The 18,747-nt window shown below is 44.6% G+C and overlaps 1 protein-coding gene and 1 long non-coding RNA gene across 2 annotated transcripts in view; one reads left to right on the top strand and one right to left on the bottom strand.

Moving 5' to 3' along the window:
• The window catches only part of LOC138301290 (uncharacterized), a 554,538-nt gene that overhangs the window by 91,750 nt on the left and 444,041 nt on the right, over window positions 1–18,747 (top strand). The gene's annotated exons all lie outside the window — the stretch shown is intronic.
• DIPK1B (divergent protein kinase domain 1B) overlaps window positions 1–18,747 on the bottom strand; it is a 268,213-nt gene that overhangs the window by 7,523 nt on the left and 241,943 nt on the right. Inside the window, exon 4 of the mRNA XM_069241590.1 lies at window positions 3,964–4,140. Within this exon, the coding sequence (XP_069097691.1) occupies window positions 3,964–4,140 (177 nt within the window). The remainder of the gene's footprint in view (window positions 1–3,963; window positions 4,141–18,747) is intronic.

The raw sequence follows: 18,747 nt of genomic DNA on the forward strand, positions 1-18,747 counted from the left end.
TGGCCCGCTGTTCCTAGCAGTTCTCCAGTGTTTGTAGCCAATCGCAGGGGTTGCAAAAAGCAACCTGCCTATTTAGTATTAATTAGGTAGGCCATTTTGTGACCTCCATCAATTGGAGGTTTTACAACGTGACTTCTATATAGGTTTATCTCAAAATTAAAAATTGATCGCAAATATTCAGTGCCCAAATTGTGACCACTGTGTGTGAGGTGTCTCTTTGTGCATCTGTCGTGATTAGTAGTGGTAGGGCACAGCTTAGGTTCTAGGCCACCAAATACAGGGTTATGCTTGTGACACAGACTTCTTGGGTCATAGCACAACATGGGGCAGTGAACAGGACTTCAATCATAAGATAAAGGATGTTTTTATATCTTCTGCTTGGGTTATGTTTTAAATGGTCTGCGCTGATGGTCTTCAAACAGCTTGGTGCAGCTACTGAGAGCGAAAGAGGGTGTTGGGCAGCACAAGGAGAAACAGGATCAGAATAAACAAGCAATCTGTGTTGTCACTGCACACACATCTGGTGAGGTTTCTGCTTCAGTATATTGTGCTACTTTGGGCCCATACCCCCAGTAGGGTAGGGTTAGGGATAGGTGAATATTCCAAGTGTTAGGTCGAACGAAAAGGACCTCGAAAAGAAAATACATTTGCAAAATAGAGGTGTGAAGGGGGTATTAATACAGCACTACGTCATAAAAAGAGGCTCGTCTCAAAAGGAGTGATGGTCGCACATTTATTTCAAGTTGAAAGGCAGTGAATGCGGTTTCCCGTCAGAAGTGTAGGAGATAACAGCAACCTAACTCATGCAAAGATAACAATAGCAGGAATGGGACAATTTGGTTAGACTTCCAGGCAAAAATGCGTTTTGTCACATGAGTGCCATCCACTAAGGAGGGCAATTCGTCAGGCCTTTCTTTGTTGTCCAGCATCACCGGGTAGTGGCACCCTAAATTGCAGCTTTACCCCATGTTATGAAAACACCGGCCCTGGAAGTCAGAGAGAGCCCATGCAGGAACTGTGTGTCAAGAGCAGGTATTCTGAATGTGCCTACTGTGGTGTAAGGGTCCCTTCTTAAAGGGTGAATGGCTGAATTGTAATTGCTTAATAGTATGCCACTATCAGATGGACCAGTGAGTGCCATGCATGTCTGTTACTTTTGGTCCATAAGGTGATAAATATGGCTTACAAGTTCCCATAGCATATAGAGCATGGCCTGACATTATGGGGGTCATTCTGACCTTGGCGGTCCATGACCGCCATGGCGGAGTGCGGCGGAAGCACCGCCAACAGGCTGGCGGTGTTTCCTGGGCGATTCTGACCGCGGCGGTAAAGCCGCGGTCGGAAAAGGGGAGCCGGCGGTTTCCCGCCAGTTTCCCGCTGGCCCAGGGAACCCGCCATGGCGGCGCTGCTTGCCATGGGGATTCCGAGCGCCTTCCCGCCAGCCTATTTCTGGCGGCGTCCACCGCCAGAACCAGGATGGCGGGAACGGGTGCCGTGGGGCCCCTGGGGGCCCCTGCACTGCCCATGCCACTGGCATGGGCAGTGCAGGGGCCCCCTAACAGGGCCCCACAAAGATTTTCACTGTCTGCTGTGCAGACGGTGACAATCGCGACGGGTGCCACTGCACCCGTCGCACCCCTTCAACTCCGCCGGCTCCATTCCGAGCCGGCTTCATTGTTGAAGGGGCTGGGCCGGCCGGCGGTCTTCTGGCGGTCGCCTGCCGGCCCAGCGGGAAAGCCGGAATGGCCGCCGCAGTCTTTTGACCGCGGAGCGGTCTTTCGGCGGGAACCGCTTGGCGGGCGGCGACCACCGACCGCCGCGGTCAGAATGACCGCCTATGTCTGTCCACGCCATGGTTTTCAATATGCCTGTTGTGAGTTTGTTATTGGCTGGAAGGATGAACGGGCGTGCCTCGAGTCTGCAGGAGAAAGAATGCTCAGTCTGGGTCACTGACGTTTCCAACAACCTTGTGAAGTTAACTTCACATGATGGATGATCGTCCTGTCTTGGAAGGGTCCTCAAAGACCAGGGGAGGAGGACAGGCTGTAGAGAAGCCATAAGGGAACCAAAAGTGGGTAACATGTTTGGTTAATCACATCGGACCACCAACCCTGTGGGTAGATATGGGTACGGGGACAGTCCCTTACCTTGTTGGCAGTGAGAGCTTTCTAGCTCCTGAGCATGCAGCAGGCAGGGTCAGAGCCTAATGATGTCCAAACCAGGAATATTGGCAGCCCAATTCAAAGCTGCATGGCATACATTGTTGCCCCTCAAAAATGTTCCTTATTTCCCTGGGCTTGTAGGGCACCCACTCGGGAAGTCCTTGGGACTAGGAGATGGGTAGGCTATAGGGGACAGGGAATGGAAAGAAAAAGGGACCTGAAGGGAACAAGTAAAAATCCCAAAATTCCAGAGCATTGTATCTGCTGCGTGAAGTCTGTAGGAATCCATGTGTGAGGGGCTATATACAGAAGTTACAGATTTGTCTAGAAGTCCTGGGTGGGCCTCCTCTCCCTGTAAGACTTTTTATCTACTGACACTCTTGTAGGAATGCAGCATGCACCCTTTTTGTGCACTCCCAAATAGAAATAGCTTGGTGTCACAGTACTCTGTGTTTAGGGCTATTTGAGGGAGATAGTGTGGTTGCCGGATTGCAAAAATCCAGGTGAGGCACATAGAGTGGTTTATTGAAGTGGTCTGCCATACACAACATCCCCAGCATGCTGACATGCACCCTTGGGGCACGAAGAGCCTCTTCCATTAGGTCATACACATATCTTCTGGGACCCACCAATGAGATGCGGAAGGACACCTTAATTCGGAGCCTCAGTCAACTAGGGATGGGTAGGAGTGGTCAGAAGACTACTACTCACTGATGATAAAGTCTAGAATTCTAAGTCACCGGGATTCATTTAAAGATTGGCAAGCTGTATTTTGTTCTGTTAGAGCATGGTGGGGGTGAAACCCTGCCCTGGCAGTCTACAGCTCACCATATTTAGAGCTTTCTGCAAGGCAGAGATCTTTGTTCCTCCAGGGGAGCCACCACCCCGGCTGCTCCTCTGAAAGCCTTGAAGCTTAGCTGTGCCAGCACCATATTCAATGTAACACCTAAAAGGTGATGGGAGGAGTGCTTGCATATAGTCTAACCACTGGCAATCGCTCGGGGTAGTGCTCCAACCCATTGTTTTTTTGCCCACCTGGGGTAACACGGTGAGCGAAAAACCAATGGGTTGGAAGGCTATCCGAGCGATTACCCGGTGGTTGCACTATTTGCAAGAACTCCTCTCATCACCTTTTGTGTGTTTGATTTCACACCCTACGTGGCCAAGGGCATGCCCAGTCATGAACCCGTGCTCACTGTGCCACTAGAGCCAAGCTGCACCCAAATGAAGAGGCCCAAGTAATCTGAAACTGGCCCTGTGTTGCTAGAGTTTCAGTTAAAAAGAACCTGGATAGCATTTCGGGCAGGACTGTTCTTACTGGAGCAGGAGGAAGGCTGATTTGCATAAGGATGTTTCTAAACTGAGGTGGGACGGTGGGCAAAAATGCAATTGGTTGGAATGCTACCCAGGGAATTACCAGTGGTTAGACTATTTGCTAGCATTCCTTTCATCACACTTTGTGCATATCGTGTTGGTTTTAGTTTTTCAACAACAAACTCCTGTGGAGGAGTTTGTTTTGAAAAAACAAATATAAATGTCCATGACACACAAATGTTTTCTCCGAGCATGGGATGAATTATTTGTTTCCCTACTTGAGACTGCCCCACTTTCCCTCTAAATCCAAAAAAGCTAAAAATATATGTCAGACTGTCTGCTCTAAGCAGGGCAGATAGTCTGAGTTACTTTGACTGACAGCCCTATGTCAGTAAAGTCATCAAAGTCTAACAAGACCTTGAGTTACAATGCTAGAGGATATGAATAGAAGGTACCTTCCCCTCCCAAGATGAGCACAGATATGTACCTTCAAGAAGTTGGTCAGCATCTCCTTAAATTCATCCATGGAAGTCCCCCTGGTGGGTTTATCGAACAGGACCAGCTCCCGCCGAGGGCCCGCGTCCGGATTGCTGTCTGTCTTCAGTACCTCTTCTATTCCACATTTTATGATTATTTCTCTGTCCTTCCACACCCCGCCATAGACCTGGGCAAGAGAGACAGAAAAGAGAGCATTTCGTGGATGAAATCCGAATAAGTAAGCTGAAAAAAATAGTTTTTGTTTTTTAAAATGCTGATCTTTAGCCTCAGAGTGAAAATGTCATCATGGTGAGCTGTAGATACTCCTTAAATGTATTAAGGTGCTGCATTTTGTTATGACTTGGTACATAGCTATAGAGATGATGCAAAGACATATAGGGCCTGATAACGACCTTGGCGGATGGGATACTCTGCCACAAAGTGACTGATATCCCGTCAGCTGTATTACAGATCTTCGGATGAGGCCCCCCTCAGCTCCTTGAGACACTCAGGGGTGAGTAGCCGCGCTTTACAAAAACTGATTGATTGATTACAAGTTCCATTATATCCTATGGAACTTGTAAAATGGCGGGCGGATATCCGTCACGTTTGTGATGGAGTATCCCACCCATGAAGGTCGTAGTCAGTCCTATAATTTGTATGCATTGGTTCATTCATCATGATAACCACTGGTGGACCTTAAAAACAAAGGAAAACGTTCTTGAAACTAGTGCCTTCCTCCTCTATTCACGATCTTAACACCACATAGGGTGCAGGTAAGAGTCAGCTCCACCTCATCTTTCCAGTCCTATGGTTGCTATTGATGGAAACCAGCACCCATCTCTGGGGACCCCGACTTATTTTTTTATCATCAGACTTTGAACCAGAGCAAACGAAAGAGATGCTGGAAAGGGAGAAAGGAACCGATGACAAAGGGGGAAAGAAGGGATAAAAAAGAAACTGGAAAAGTGAGGTAAGGAGACAGGAAGTGTGGTGTAGTGGATGAAAGAGTCATGAGATTAAATTAAGACTGGGCATCTGTGGTGTTCAGGAGCCCCAGCACTCACCAGCAGTGGAAACGTTTTCTAAAAGTCTAATAAAATTGTGGAAAAACATGCTTCTGAATCAAAATGTGGTTTCCACTTTTACTCGAATGCCTAGCTTGCACAAAAAAGGCTTTCAAAATACAAACAGGAGACTGGTTCAAGCAGAAAATGTCTCTTGATGAGAAATTGCATCGCTTTTACTACAACCATTATACCTTAATGCACCTATCCTACTGTGAAAATGATGTTGCACCTCTCACTGTGAGCATGATGACGCACTTCCTTTACTCTTACCATGATGATGCACCTCTCACTGCAAGCATGAGGATGCACCTTCTTGACTCTGAGCATTAAGATGCACCTCTCACTGTAAGCATGAAGATGCACCTTTTTTATTCTGAGAATTAAGTTGCACCTCTCACTGTAAGCATGATGATGCACCTTCTTCATTCTGAGAATGATGATGAACCTCTCACTGTAAGCATGATGATACACCTCCTTTACACTGAGCATGATGTTACTCTGAACTGAAAATGATAATGCACCTTTTTTACTCTGAGCATGAGGATGCACCTCCTTTACTATGAGCATGATGATGCACCTCTCACTGTAAGCATGATGATACACCTCCTTTACACTGAGCATGATGTTACTCTTAGTTAAAAATGATGATGCACCTTCTTTACTCTGAGCATGATGATGCACCTCCTTTACTATGAGCATGATGATGCACCTCTCACTGTAAGCATGATGATGCACCTTCTTCATTCTGTGAATGATGATGTACCTCTCACTGTAAGCATTATGATACACATCCTTTACACTGAGCATGATGTTACTCTGAGCTAAAAATGATGGTGCACCTTCTTTACTCTGAGCATGATGATGCGCCTCCTTTACTACGAGCATGATGATGCACCTCTCACTGTAAGCATGATGATGCACCTTCTTCATTCTGAGAATGATGATGTACCTCTTACTATAAGCATGATGATGCACCTTCCTTACTCTGAGCATGATGACGCACCTCTCACTGTAAGCATGATGATGCACCTTCCTTACTCTGAGCATGATGACGCACCTCTCACTGTGAGCATGATGATGCACCTCCTTTACTCTGAGAATGATGATGCACCTTCTTTACGCTGAGCATGATGATGCACCTTCTTTATTCTGAGCATGATGACGCACCTCTCACTGTGAGCGTCATGATCCCAACTCCCCCTGTAAGAGTGATGTTGCACCTCCTTTACTCTGAGCATTATAATGCACCTCTCACTGTGAGCGTGATGATGCACCTCCCCGTGTAAGTGTGATTATGCAGCTCCTTTACTCTGAAAATGATGATGCACCTTCTTTACACGGAGCATGATGATGCACCTCCTTTACTCTGAGAATGATGATGCACTTCTCACTGTGAGCGTGATGATGCACCTCCCCGTGTAAGTGTGATTATGCAGCTCCTTTACTCTGAGAATGATGATGCATCGTCTTTAATCTGAGAATGAAGTTGCACCTCTCACTGTAAGCATGATGATGCACCTTCTTCATTCTGAGAATGATGTACCTATCACTGTAAGCATGATGATACACCTCCTTTACACTGAGCATGATGTTACTCTGAGCTGAAAATGATGATGCACCTCCTTTACTCTGAGCATGATGATGCACCTCCTTTACTATGAGCATGATGATGCACCTCTCACTGTAAGCATGATGATGCACCTTCCTTACTTTGAGCATGATGACGCACCTCTCACTGTGAGCGTGATGATGCACCTCCTTTACTCTGAGAAGGATGATGCACCTTCTTTACGCTGAGCATGATGATGCACCTTCTTTTTTCTGAGCATGATGACGCACCTCTCACTGTGTGCATGATGATGCACCTCTCACTGTGAGCGTCATGATCCCAACTCCACCTGTAAGTGTGATGTTGCACCTCCTTTACTCTGACCATGATAATGCACCTCTCACTGTGAGCGTGATGATGCACCTCCCCGTGTAAGTGTGACTATGCAGCTCCTTTACTCTGAGAATGATGATGCACCTTCTTTACTCTGAGCATGATGATGCACCTCTCACTGTGAGCATGATGATGCACCTCTCCCTGTGAGCGTGATGATGCACCTTCCCCTGTAAGTGTGATGATGTACCTCCTTTACTCTGACCAGAATGATGTACTTCTCACGGTGAGCATGACGAAGCACCTTCCTTAGTCTGATCACGATGATGCACCTCTCACTGTGAGCGTGATGATGCACCTGACAATCCACATCCTTTACTCTGAACATGATGATGCACCTCTCACTATAAGCACGATGATGCACCTCCTTTACTCTGAGCATGATGGTACACCTCTCACTCTGACTAAGATGCATATTTCCTATTGATAGCACAATGCAGAACTCATAGAGACATGCTTTAATGGACCTCTCTTACTGCGAGCACAATGGACCTCTCTTGATTTCAAGTTGCACCATTTGCCCTGTGAGCACAATACCTTACTGTGGGCTTGATGCAGCACTCATTTCCTGGATCTTTGATAAAGGCTACTCCTACTTTCAATATTCACCTTTCATACCATGGTGTCATGTACTGGGTATGGGGTTGTTTTGTCTGCGTATAATTGACAGGTAAGTCCAGTCCAATGTCTGGGTGCTTTAACAGAAGGGTTCATGTTATGGAGAAACAGACACCGATCATCACATGTTCAACCAGGAACGATGCATCTGACTCTTTTCTGAAGAGGCCAACAAGATAAAAGGTTTGACAGGCAATTTATTTCTTGCTGAGCACCTGGCAACTGAGTAGGCTTTCAGGATAATTTAGCACCAATACAAAGGGTGAAAAGTAAGACTAGTGACTGGCATGAATTTAAGAACATGCCTTGGGTGTGCCTGTAAAAATGTTAGGGTGTGTGAGTCTAAAAATAGATAAATCTTTGAAGGGACTGTAGACAAGAATACGACCTCAAGGGCGTATCCTAGAGGATCCGACCTCCAACGAATCAGAAACTATTTTCTAAGGCTCAGAAGCACAGATGGCTTCCAAGAGTGAACATTACTACAAAGTATCATGTTTGAAGGCATCTTACAGCTTGTCAGTTTACAGCATTCATACTGAGAGGAGGTGAGGGACGTCATATATTGAATTTGTGTGTTCTTCATAAACTTCTTGTCCTATTTGTGGCTTCCAGTGCTTAAAGCGTCACACAATCATCCGGCACAGATGCATCGTAAGCTTAGTCCTTATCTATGTCTGCCTTTAGTGGGCCTGTTATGCCACAGAACTTTGAGAGATGGCTCATGACTTCCACTCTTCTCCAAAGGAGCTGAAGCTGACCCAAATGCAGATCCAGATTAGCTGAAACGCCCTTTCTTCTCAACCACAGATCAAGAGAACTAGACCTGCCAAGTCACACAGTGCCACAGGGTATTCATTCTCACATGGTCTCAATGTACAATGCCGATATCACAGGGTGTGTGTACTTGGGGAGCTGGAAACCCCTGCGGACAGTGGGTTTCCAGGCCATATGTGGAGGCGATGTGCAGTTGCTATCATCAGGGATTTTGCAACCTCACCGGGATGCGGGGAAATTTGTTGTAGTTTGGGGGAATCCGTCTTTCCTTGTTAATGTCGTTATCACAGAATCTCCTTCCATCATGGTAGAGATTCACTTTGTTAATTTCTTCCAGGTCAGTTCCAATGCAGAATACAAGGAGTCATAGTCACCATCTCTGGTCGTCGCAGCTTCACCTGCAGCGCAGCTTATTTATTTGCTGTTCTGTTGGTGTCTGATGACTCCTTTCTTCAATGTTTTAAAAGATTCCTCTGTTCCTGAGTTTTTCTTGGTGTTCTGCCTACCTTGAGATATTTTCCTGTATTTCCTGTATTCAGATTTTGGGGCATATTTATACTCTGTTTGTGCTGGAATTGCGTCGTTTTTTTTGACGCAATTCCGACGCAAAACTAACTCCATATTTATACTTTGGCGTTAGACGCGTCTAGCGCCAAAGTCCATGGAGTTTGCGTCATTTTTTTGCGTGGACACCTACTTTGCGTTAATGATATGCAAGGTAGGCGTTCCCGTCTAAAAAATTGACTCCGAGGCATGTGCGCCGTATTTACACTCCCGGGCAAAATTCACGCCCAGGAGTGGGCGGGTAAAAAAAAATGACGTCCGGCTGCTTTTGCGCCGTTTTTTAGCGCCTGGTCAGGGCAGGCGTTAAGGGACCTGTGGGCTCGGAAGGAGCCCAGAAGTGCCCTCCCAAGCCCCCAGGGACACCCCCTGCCACCCTTGCCCACCCCAGGAGGACACCCAAGGCTGGAGGGACCCATCCCAGGGACATTAAGGTAAGTTCAGGTAAGTTATTATTATTATTTTTTTTGTGGCATAGGGGGGCCTGATTTGTGCCCCCCTAAATGCCACTATGCCCAATGACCATGCCCAGGGGACATAAGTCCCCTGGGCATGGCCATTGGGCAAGGGGGCATGACTCCTGTCTTTGCTAAGACAGGAGTCATTTCAATGGGGGTTGGGAGTCGAAAAAAATGGCGCAAATCGGGTTAAGGCGAAAAATTTGCCTCAGCCTGACTTGCCCCATTTTTTGGCGCCCAAGCTCCATATCCCCCTACGCCGGCGCTGCCTGGTGTACGTCATTTTTTTTCACGCACACCAGGCAGCGCCGGCGGCTAATGCCGGCTAACGTCATTGATTAAATACGGCGCCCGCATGGCGCTTCAGAATGGCGTTAGCCGGCGCTAATTTTTTTGACGCAATACTGCGTTAGCGCAGTTTTGCGTCAAAAAGTATAAATATGGCCCTTTGTGTCTTAGCAGACTTTTTTCCGAAGTACTGTTTTTCATTCTTGTTTGATCACCTTGTGTTTTCTGAGAAGGATAAGGTGGTGAAGGGAAAAGCAGTCCCTATCCGCATATAAAAACAAGCAATTTCAATGCAACATGTGCATGAGTTAGAGCTATTAGCTTTGTAAAGAAAAAAAACACAGTGCGATCACACTATGTAAAATGCAGCGCGATTGCGATGCGTGGAAAATAAACAGATAAAATAGTCTCTACACCATGCTGAAAACATCGAGCCTCGTATGTGTGGGTGGGCTAAATACCGGAAAAGGCATGACGTATGCATGCTTTTCACAAATGAAAACAAGCGGATTTTAAAAGGCAAGTCCACAAACCAATGTAAGTGACTGACCTGACATGGGCGTGGTTGGAAGCCGAAAGAGAGATTACTACAGGGGACAGAGCGCTTTGTGCTCGTCCCATAAAAAGGGATCCTCTTTCTGTAGGACCAGCACTTCACACTTCTAGTGTAACAGGCATGAAAAAGCACTTTGGTGGGTAAGGCAGTTGTTTTGTTTAAGGTTTGCTGTAAAGGTGTCATCAGATTTAGCTTGATGAAATAGATTCACTGCTGTTGTCACTTTAATCCGGTTTAATCATAAATTCCTACAGATGGTGGATAAGAAGTACAATGTTGTGTCCTCAGCATTTGATTTTTTAACTTACCACTTCATTTTGAAAAGTGCACTTTTAAAATTGTGAATGAATAATCTAAGCATTGGAACTTCCGTGTTACTTACATGTTTGTCTCAGGGGGCGTTTGTATCTAAAATATCTTAAATACTTGGTAGATTTCTATCTTGCCTTCTTCACCAACAAGGTGGAGACATAATTGAAAGGAAAATATATGAAAATGCTGCAACTTTTACAAGTGGTGGTGTAGCCAATAGTGCTGTTTTATGTTATGGGAACTGTTTGGTAATAGTTGTGCTAGTATGTGTGTGTTGCTCCCAAATATCATAGGAAGAAATTCCAATAATGAAGCAATATTTCTGGCTACAACAAAATAGAAGAATTGGTACTACCCCTTCCCTGAACAGACAGCATTAGCAGAGCTAAGTTGTGCCCTCAAAAAAAGTCTCATGAAAAGAACCTAAGAGAAATGTGTGATGGAAGTGGTGAAATTAAAAGCACACACAGCAAAATACTGCATAGCGAACACTTTTGACAAGTTATTAATGTTTTTTCGTGCAGCTTTAAAAATGCCTTTGTCTGAGCACATCTTTACTTTGTGATAACAAAAGTCTGTAAATCCAATTATATGTTATTAAGATCGCAAAGTTAAACAAATGGACGTGCAGGCCATTTATTGTATAGCACTCTGTTTTCCTAATGGGCTAAGGCATCCGAACAGAAAGCACTTCCAAAACAAACAAGCTTTGAATTAGTAATAAAATGTAGTTGTCTCAACAAAGGGAATAGATTAAACAGCACACACACTGGCTTTGAAACAAAATAACTACTTGAGCCCCATCACCAAGCCTAATCGAAAACAATGAGACAAATCAGGCACCCCTGAAATGCAGTGGGTTGATGGGCAGTCATCCAAGCAATAGGAAACCATGAAAAACGCCTGAAAACCAAAGGCTGAAGGGGGCTGACTCAGAGCCCACTCTCTTGTTGCACCTCTTATTGTAATATATGTGGTCTTCCAGCGAACTGAAGTTGTTTGTAATCAGACCTAAAAAGGTATCAGCCTGATCCCAGCCTAAACATGATATATTTTGTTGTATGTACTCCCCCTCCGGAAAATATATTTTTAGTAACATCCCGGTAATGTTGGAATTGGGTTACCTGGCTCACTCCAAAATGATGCTATATTTTACAGCTTAATAACATAATAAACATTATACAATATAAAAAAAATGTTAACCACAACAACGTTATGGTTGAAAGAATGCAATTCAAGAATTATGCAACATACGTTTAATAAGAACGTGTTGCAGGTCAGTGAGGAGCAGTGCTTAATTTGGAACATAATGAGTGCCAGGGCCCTGGTCAAGACGCTACAGCAGCTTGCATCACGCATTCCCCCGATAGCGCTGCCATTGACAGTACTAACACAATTTCTAACCAACATACTCCTACAAGTGTGACAATTCGGACTACTCCAGGTCCCTAAAGCTACAACAATGGCTTGGGCGATGTAGCATATTGATGTTATGCACACTAAAATCCTTGTGGTTCTGGGCGGGTTCTGAACAAGAAGTACGTAATATGTGGGGAGATGTAAGGGTGTGGTTAACGGAAAATATGATGTAATGCACATTGTGTGGGTGTATGCTAAAGTAAGGTTTGACCGTAGCTCCCTTGTGGCGTAATTCATCTGCATGCTCCCAGACTCGGGAAGACACTACAGGCGGCAGGGACTAGTTGTTTTAATGACTATTGAATTTATAAACAACTGGTGTTGTGCTCATCACTAAATTAGACAAACAGTGCCACCATGTGGCAGACAGTTATAAGTGCCAGTGTTCACAATTAAGTGCCAGTGCCGAGCACTGGAAACCACCTGCTCAAATTAAGCACTTGTGAGGAGGGAAGAGGAGCTAGCCCAATCTACGGACTGTGTTAGTTACATTCTTTTCTTTATCCTCCTGCGTTTTCATACTTAGCCCGCTCCATTCTTGTAGTTTCACCAGTAAAAAAAAATTTTGAGCCTCTTTGCAATGGTCCCTTTTTTTAAATTTCATAGTATCCTCCAACCCAGCGTGCATCAGAAACATAAATGAAAATAGCACCAATAAAGAATGTCTTGCTGAGTTGTGCAGGATTTGTCATACAGTTTTATCAGCACATTTATAAACTAATATTTTGTAGAATATTTCTCAGCCCTTGGCATGGGAAACTATACAAAACAAAGCTTGTGGAGGCGGCAGACTGGGAAGGAGAGGGTGACCATAGTGTGGGGATGCTGGAATGTAACAAGTTAGATGTGGTTAAACAGGAGCTAATTCTGAGGAAGGGTCCCACATTCAGAAAAACAAACAACAAAAAAGTTTAAAAAAGGGAAATGGGACATTTTGAGAAACTGTTTAAATCGGAAAAGAAATTGTAAAATAATAATATCGTATAAAGGTTTATATCAGTAGAAAGGGTCACTATTTTAGTTGTAATCATGTTTTTGTATGTGTTTTGTACTTGAGAACACATCTCCAAGGATCAATACAGACTGCTCGGTAGAACACTAATTCATACTGAGGTGAGAGAACAATCTTAAAAATGTTTGAACCTGATTTTGGGTATGGTGGTTTTATTTCTGTCCATTAGGGTGGCGGAAGGCATTACGCCGCCCGCCCAGATGTCCGAGAACGACCATATTTAGAGTTCAACACAGGCCCAGTGGGGAAACTCTGTGCACCCAAAGTAGCCGCTGTCACAGCTGATCACGAGGGGCCACTGAAAGTTTAGTGCACCGCTGTTGTCTTTTAAGTGGTCGCGCACCAATCTCTTCGTTTTTCACAAACAAACTTGAAGAGTAGACTTTGAGTTTGAAAAACAAATAAGTCATGACCGTGACACCAATGACCTCCAGATTTTCCTTCCATCCACTCTATACAGGACTGGCAGTCTAATGGCATACTCCAAGCTCCTACTCCCTTGAGACATCGGAGTACGTTTTCCAACAGTGTAGGCAGAGGGGGCACCGTCATCGGAAAACTAACAGTCCACGTGACTAAGAATAGTGACTGAATATTTCCCGCACTTAGGCCCATATTTATACTTTTACAGGCAAAACTGCGTTAGCGCAGTTTTGCCTGTAAAAGTGTAGCGCCACGAGGCGCCATTCCTAGATGCTGGCCGGGTGCCATATTTATGGAATGGCGCTAGTCGGCGCTAATGCCCTGTTAGCATCCTTGTAAAGGACGCTAACCGGGTGGGGAGGCATGGGGGAACCAGGGCTTGTGAACCAAATTATGGTGCTACAATGTTTAGAGGCAAAAAATGGCTCTAAGCAGTGTAACGCCATTTCCTGGTGCACAACCGCCATGGACATGGCTCCTGTCTTAGAAAAGACAGGAGCCATGCCCACCACCCCAATGGCCATGCCCAGGGGATGAATGTCTCCTGGGCATGGCCACTGGGGCCAGCACTATGCAGGGGGCCCCAAGTCAGGTCCCCTGAGCGGGGGAAAAAAAAAAACTTACCAGGACTTACCTGGGATGGGTTCCCCTCATCCTGTGGTGTCTCTCTGGTGTGGGTGGGGGTGTCTCTTCGGCCAGGGAAGGGTACCTGTGGGCTCTTTCCATGGTCTCTGACCATGGGAAAAGGACTAAAGTTCCCCTAACGTCTGCCCTTACCCAGGCGTTAATTTAGTACGTGGGCTAAATATGACACTAAGGCCATATCGTCATTTTCTGGATGGGAACGCGTACCTTGCATCTCATTGATGTAAGGTAGGTTTTCACGTCCAGAAAATGACGTAAACTCCATAACTTTGCGCCAAAGTATAAATATGGAGTTAGGTTTGCGCTGAATTAGTGTAAAAAAGAAAATGACGCTAATTCAGTGCAAACCAAGTAAAAATATGGGCCTAAGTACTCTGCCATATTTGTGACTGAGTACCAATGCAGACAAGTACCATATCAGACAAATTCTAACTCAGGCCTGACGAATCCAGTTGGAGGCAACCACTGGTTAATGGTCTGTTAATTTTGTTTGCTCATCCTGCCTGACAAGTAGTATTCAAACCCCTATTTGAGCAGATGAGTTTTCAGGGCTCTCATTAACTGATGATTTTTGGGTTCACCTAGGAATTCAAATCAGGTTGTTACACTGTGTTGGCCTTGGATCCCCAACGACCCTCCTCCAAGCTTATGTTTCTTGACGGTTTGTTGGGTCACTGGGAATAAGGTGAAAGTCAGTACCCCAGATAACTGTATTGAGTTAGGGTGCAAAGGCGATATTACTGTTCACTTAGACACAAGTAGTTTTTGCTTCCTGTGCAGGAATAGATGCCGGACCCTAGTCTGCATGTCAGCTGAATGGTCCATTGATGGCTCCCAATCCTTTTACACAGAGGAAGCCCTCCTTTCTCTTCTGGACATGATCAGACACTCAGTGACACTTGTTTCTATGTTTTTCTCTAACGTGATGGAGGCTTGTCAGTGTTGTATATATGCAAGTTTACCTATTGGTGTTCATATATCTGGTTCAAAGGGAGTTTATTAATGTAGACGAACAACGGTGAGAGAGTGGATCATTGAGGAACTTCGTCTGATGCTCTATGGGATGATGATTTAGTAGAATTAATGGCTGACTGTGACTCATGAGGAAAGATCAAATCCCGTCTCATCCAGGCCTAATACTTCCACCCATTTTGGGCATCTTCAGTAGCATAGTATTGCCCTCCAAGCAGCAGGCAACAGAGGGTTTGAGGATTAAATACAAGATACGCTGCCCTTGTCGCGCTGCCCTTCATCCATAATGAGGTCCTCTGTAATATATGCCAGTGCAGAGTCTGTGTCTGTAATATATGCCAGTGCGGAGTCTGTGTCTTCTGGAGGTCTGAAGTATGATCAGCTGTGCTTTAAAGGGGTGTTTTGGTTTCCATTGGCTTGTTGCTGCCTTCTTAATACACATTGCGTAATTTTTCCGGTGAAATGTAGGTTGGGTATGGGGAACCAATTTGCACAACGCTGGGTTTCATCAGTACGTGGAAACAAACTTTGGTCTCATTATGACTAGAAACAATCCATTTAGTAGTAATGATTGTGAATTCCCCTGATTGAGTTGGGAAAACTTATGTCATACCCAGTGCTGGTAGTTGTTCGAATAACAAATTGGAGACTTTCATTAAACTCTAACCTCATTTCCATTTCCTCTTAGTGCCAAGAAGTATCTTTAAACTAGCATGTTTCACTAATAACGCTCAGTTTTTGAGAGCCTGTAACTAATTTGACCACAAACTGGTCATTTCAAGAGTGTAACACAAATTGCACAGCTCTGACAACTTTGTTTTCTAACAATCAAAAACACTAAAGCCAGCCCTCTCGAGAACTGCACCGGTGGTTGAGAAACTCTAAAGCACCATCCATTAGGACCAACAGTACCCCCTGAAGTCTTTATAAAAGTTGAAGACCTGTAATTTCAGCAGAACTTTCAACTGAAAGGCCATGGGCTGATCAGGTAGTGCACTAAATGTCTTCTTGTGGGGTAGCCATTTTAGTTATAGCTTCATGCACGTTATTTTAGCTCACTCGGCCTGCAGCTGTGCACTTTAACCTAGATATATTTTATTCAGCTTTGTTTATTATTTTATCAATAGCCACATTTGCGGTCTTGTTTTATTTCTCTCTATCTAGCTATTCTTTGCTTAGGCTAGCACTGTGTTCTTTAACAAGCACTCTGTGCTTCTCTCAAGGCTACAGTAAGATAGGTTGCCTGTGAACGTGGTAAACGTTTTGTCTCTGGTATTCATAGAAACACACAAATCCTTACGTAGGGACATTTTCTCAGAACATCAGTTGTTTTATTTTAAAACACTTCCTTGTCCCATACACGTTATAGGGAGATTCCAGCCAGATGACCACGACTGTATGCTGATTGCTGAACGCTTTGCTACAGCTGACTATGCAGACTTCAGGCTTTTGCTCAGGTATGGGGGATAATGTCTTCCCAGGGGAACCTGAAGGGCAGAACTAGAGATTAACATGCTGTGCTCTAATATAGCATAGGTAAGAATTATTCTATTTGACTCTAGTGACAATATGGTAGCGTTATTTCTATGCTTTATTCTCCTTGTCACAATTTTAATCCTGTCAAGCTTTATTGTCAAGGTTATTGCAGTACATGCTATATTGTCTAAGATGCAGCTGCTTCATTAAAACCTTATTGAAACATATACTGCCTCTGCTTGTCATTGTATATGTGAGAATAATGTAACTGAAAGATATGGATGAGATCTGAATAACCACAATTTCCTTGAGGAGTCAATTGTGACATGCGCTCGGCTGCCCTATCATCCCTGCTCTTAGGTAGAGATGAGGCACTGCTAGTTAGCCGGAGCAAAACCCGGATTGGGGCGACAGGTGTCACCTGTAGTGAGTTAAGACTCATTCTCTCACATTGCAGGTGATTCTGCCGCTCAAATCCAGTAGTCTCATTAGAATAATGAGAGCCTACGCAACATTCTCACCCAGGATATGTACTGCCAGTACTTCTATACATGTTTTTACCTTTATTTGGTAGATTGCAGACTCAGTGACAGATTTAGAGTTAGGCGGACACTGTACTCTATCCAGTGCTTTAAATGGAAAAATAGTGTACCAGAGTACCTGCTTGTTTCTGAGAAGTGCCGGTACTCTCCAATTAAAAGTATTACGTTTTTCTTGAGATGTGCCGGTACTCTCCCTCTCAAAATAAAAAAGGGCCGGTACTCAGTACCGGAGAGTACCGGCCCATTTAAAGCATTGACTCTATCACAAACACAGCAGAGTTCCATGATCCACCAAACCTTCAGTCTGCCCACTCTATTCAGGGTCAGGTGGACCATGATGCTTCCTACAAAGGTGTCCTCACTAGCTCTTCAGTCCGAAAGTTTACTCCAATGTCCAAAGAAGTGGGGACTATGAGAATAAGGACATCAGACTGCCTCTCCAATTTAGAGCCTACGGTGTAATGTTTTTTTCTGGCTCTTATCAAAAAGAAAACAAAATGATGCCAGCACCCTGAGTAAACACTCCCAGGATGTGAGGTCTTAGTATTTTTGTTTTTTTCAAAAACAAGCTCCAGCTTTGAGAGCTTGTTTCTGAAAAACAAAAAAGTTTGCTTTGTGGCCGCCTGTGACAGCAGTTGCTCTAAAGGCACAAAGATCACTGCTGGGCCAGAAGTAAGTTACATACATGGCGTGTGGAGTCCAGCCAGGGTGGTGGACTTAATATCCTCAGCTACCCCTGACAGACAGCAGATTGCCCACAAAACTTAACATCAGGCTCTTAGTATTTTATATGATAATACTGTGACCCTACCTATGGAACTCTAGCATATGTATTTACTGTTTGTTTGAATCTGTTCCTAGGTAATGCACTCTGTCAGCATCTGGGTCTTGTTTACACCATTTAAAACGGCTAATAACTAAAACATATATTACAAAGAAGATTGCGAATAATGACTGATGATGAGCACTAAGGAAACAAGTATGGTTTACGCTTCGTTTTATTCCCAGATGGATTTGCCATTTCTTGTAATTCTGGGTGCACACCCCCAGCAGCCAGCATAATACATATTATATAAGTCCTCTTACTTTGAATTCAGAGGGTCTTCAGGATGGCTTGAAATGTGAATAGGTGCTGCGATCTTTAGAGTTGCTTGAATCAGGGACATGTGCTGAGATCGCTAGAGCGGCTTGAATCACAAGCATGTGCTGAGATCGCGAGAGTGGTTTGAATCACGAGCACGTGATGCGGTATTTAGAGTGGGCTTGAAATAGTAGCATGTGCTATGTTCATTACAGTGGCTTGAATTATGAATTATGCTATGGTCTTTAGAGTGGCTTGAATCCAGTGCTTAATTTGAGCTGGTGTTTTCCAGTGCTGGGCACTGGCACTATATTGACAACACCGGCACTTACAAAAGTCTGCCACATGGTGCGCTGGCTGTCCAAAGTAGAAATTAACTATACAGCAGTTGTTTATTAATTCAATATACAATGCCCAAAGCAAGCCATCCTTATAGTGTTGGCTGTCTGGAATAGCGCAAATTGTCACACGTGTAGGAGTGCGATGGTTAGTAGTTGTGTTGATACGGGCATTGGCAGCACTGGCAGAGGCAATGGGTGGTGCAAGCAGGGGCATAGCGTGAGGCGGGGTTGGGGTGTTACACCCCCTTAATAAATGTATTCTCTGCGAAATAGTTGGATACAGGTGCTTTTAGTCAGGCAT

This window comes from Pleurodeles waltl, chromosome 6 (genome assembly GCF_031143425.1).
Source record: "Pleurodeles waltl isolate 20211129_DDA chromosome 6, aPleWal1.hap1.20221129, whole genome shotgun sequence".
In the NCBI taxonomy this organism is placed as follows: Eukaryota; Metazoa; Chordata; class Amphibia; order Caudata; family Salamandridae; genus Pleurodeles; species Pleurodeles waltl.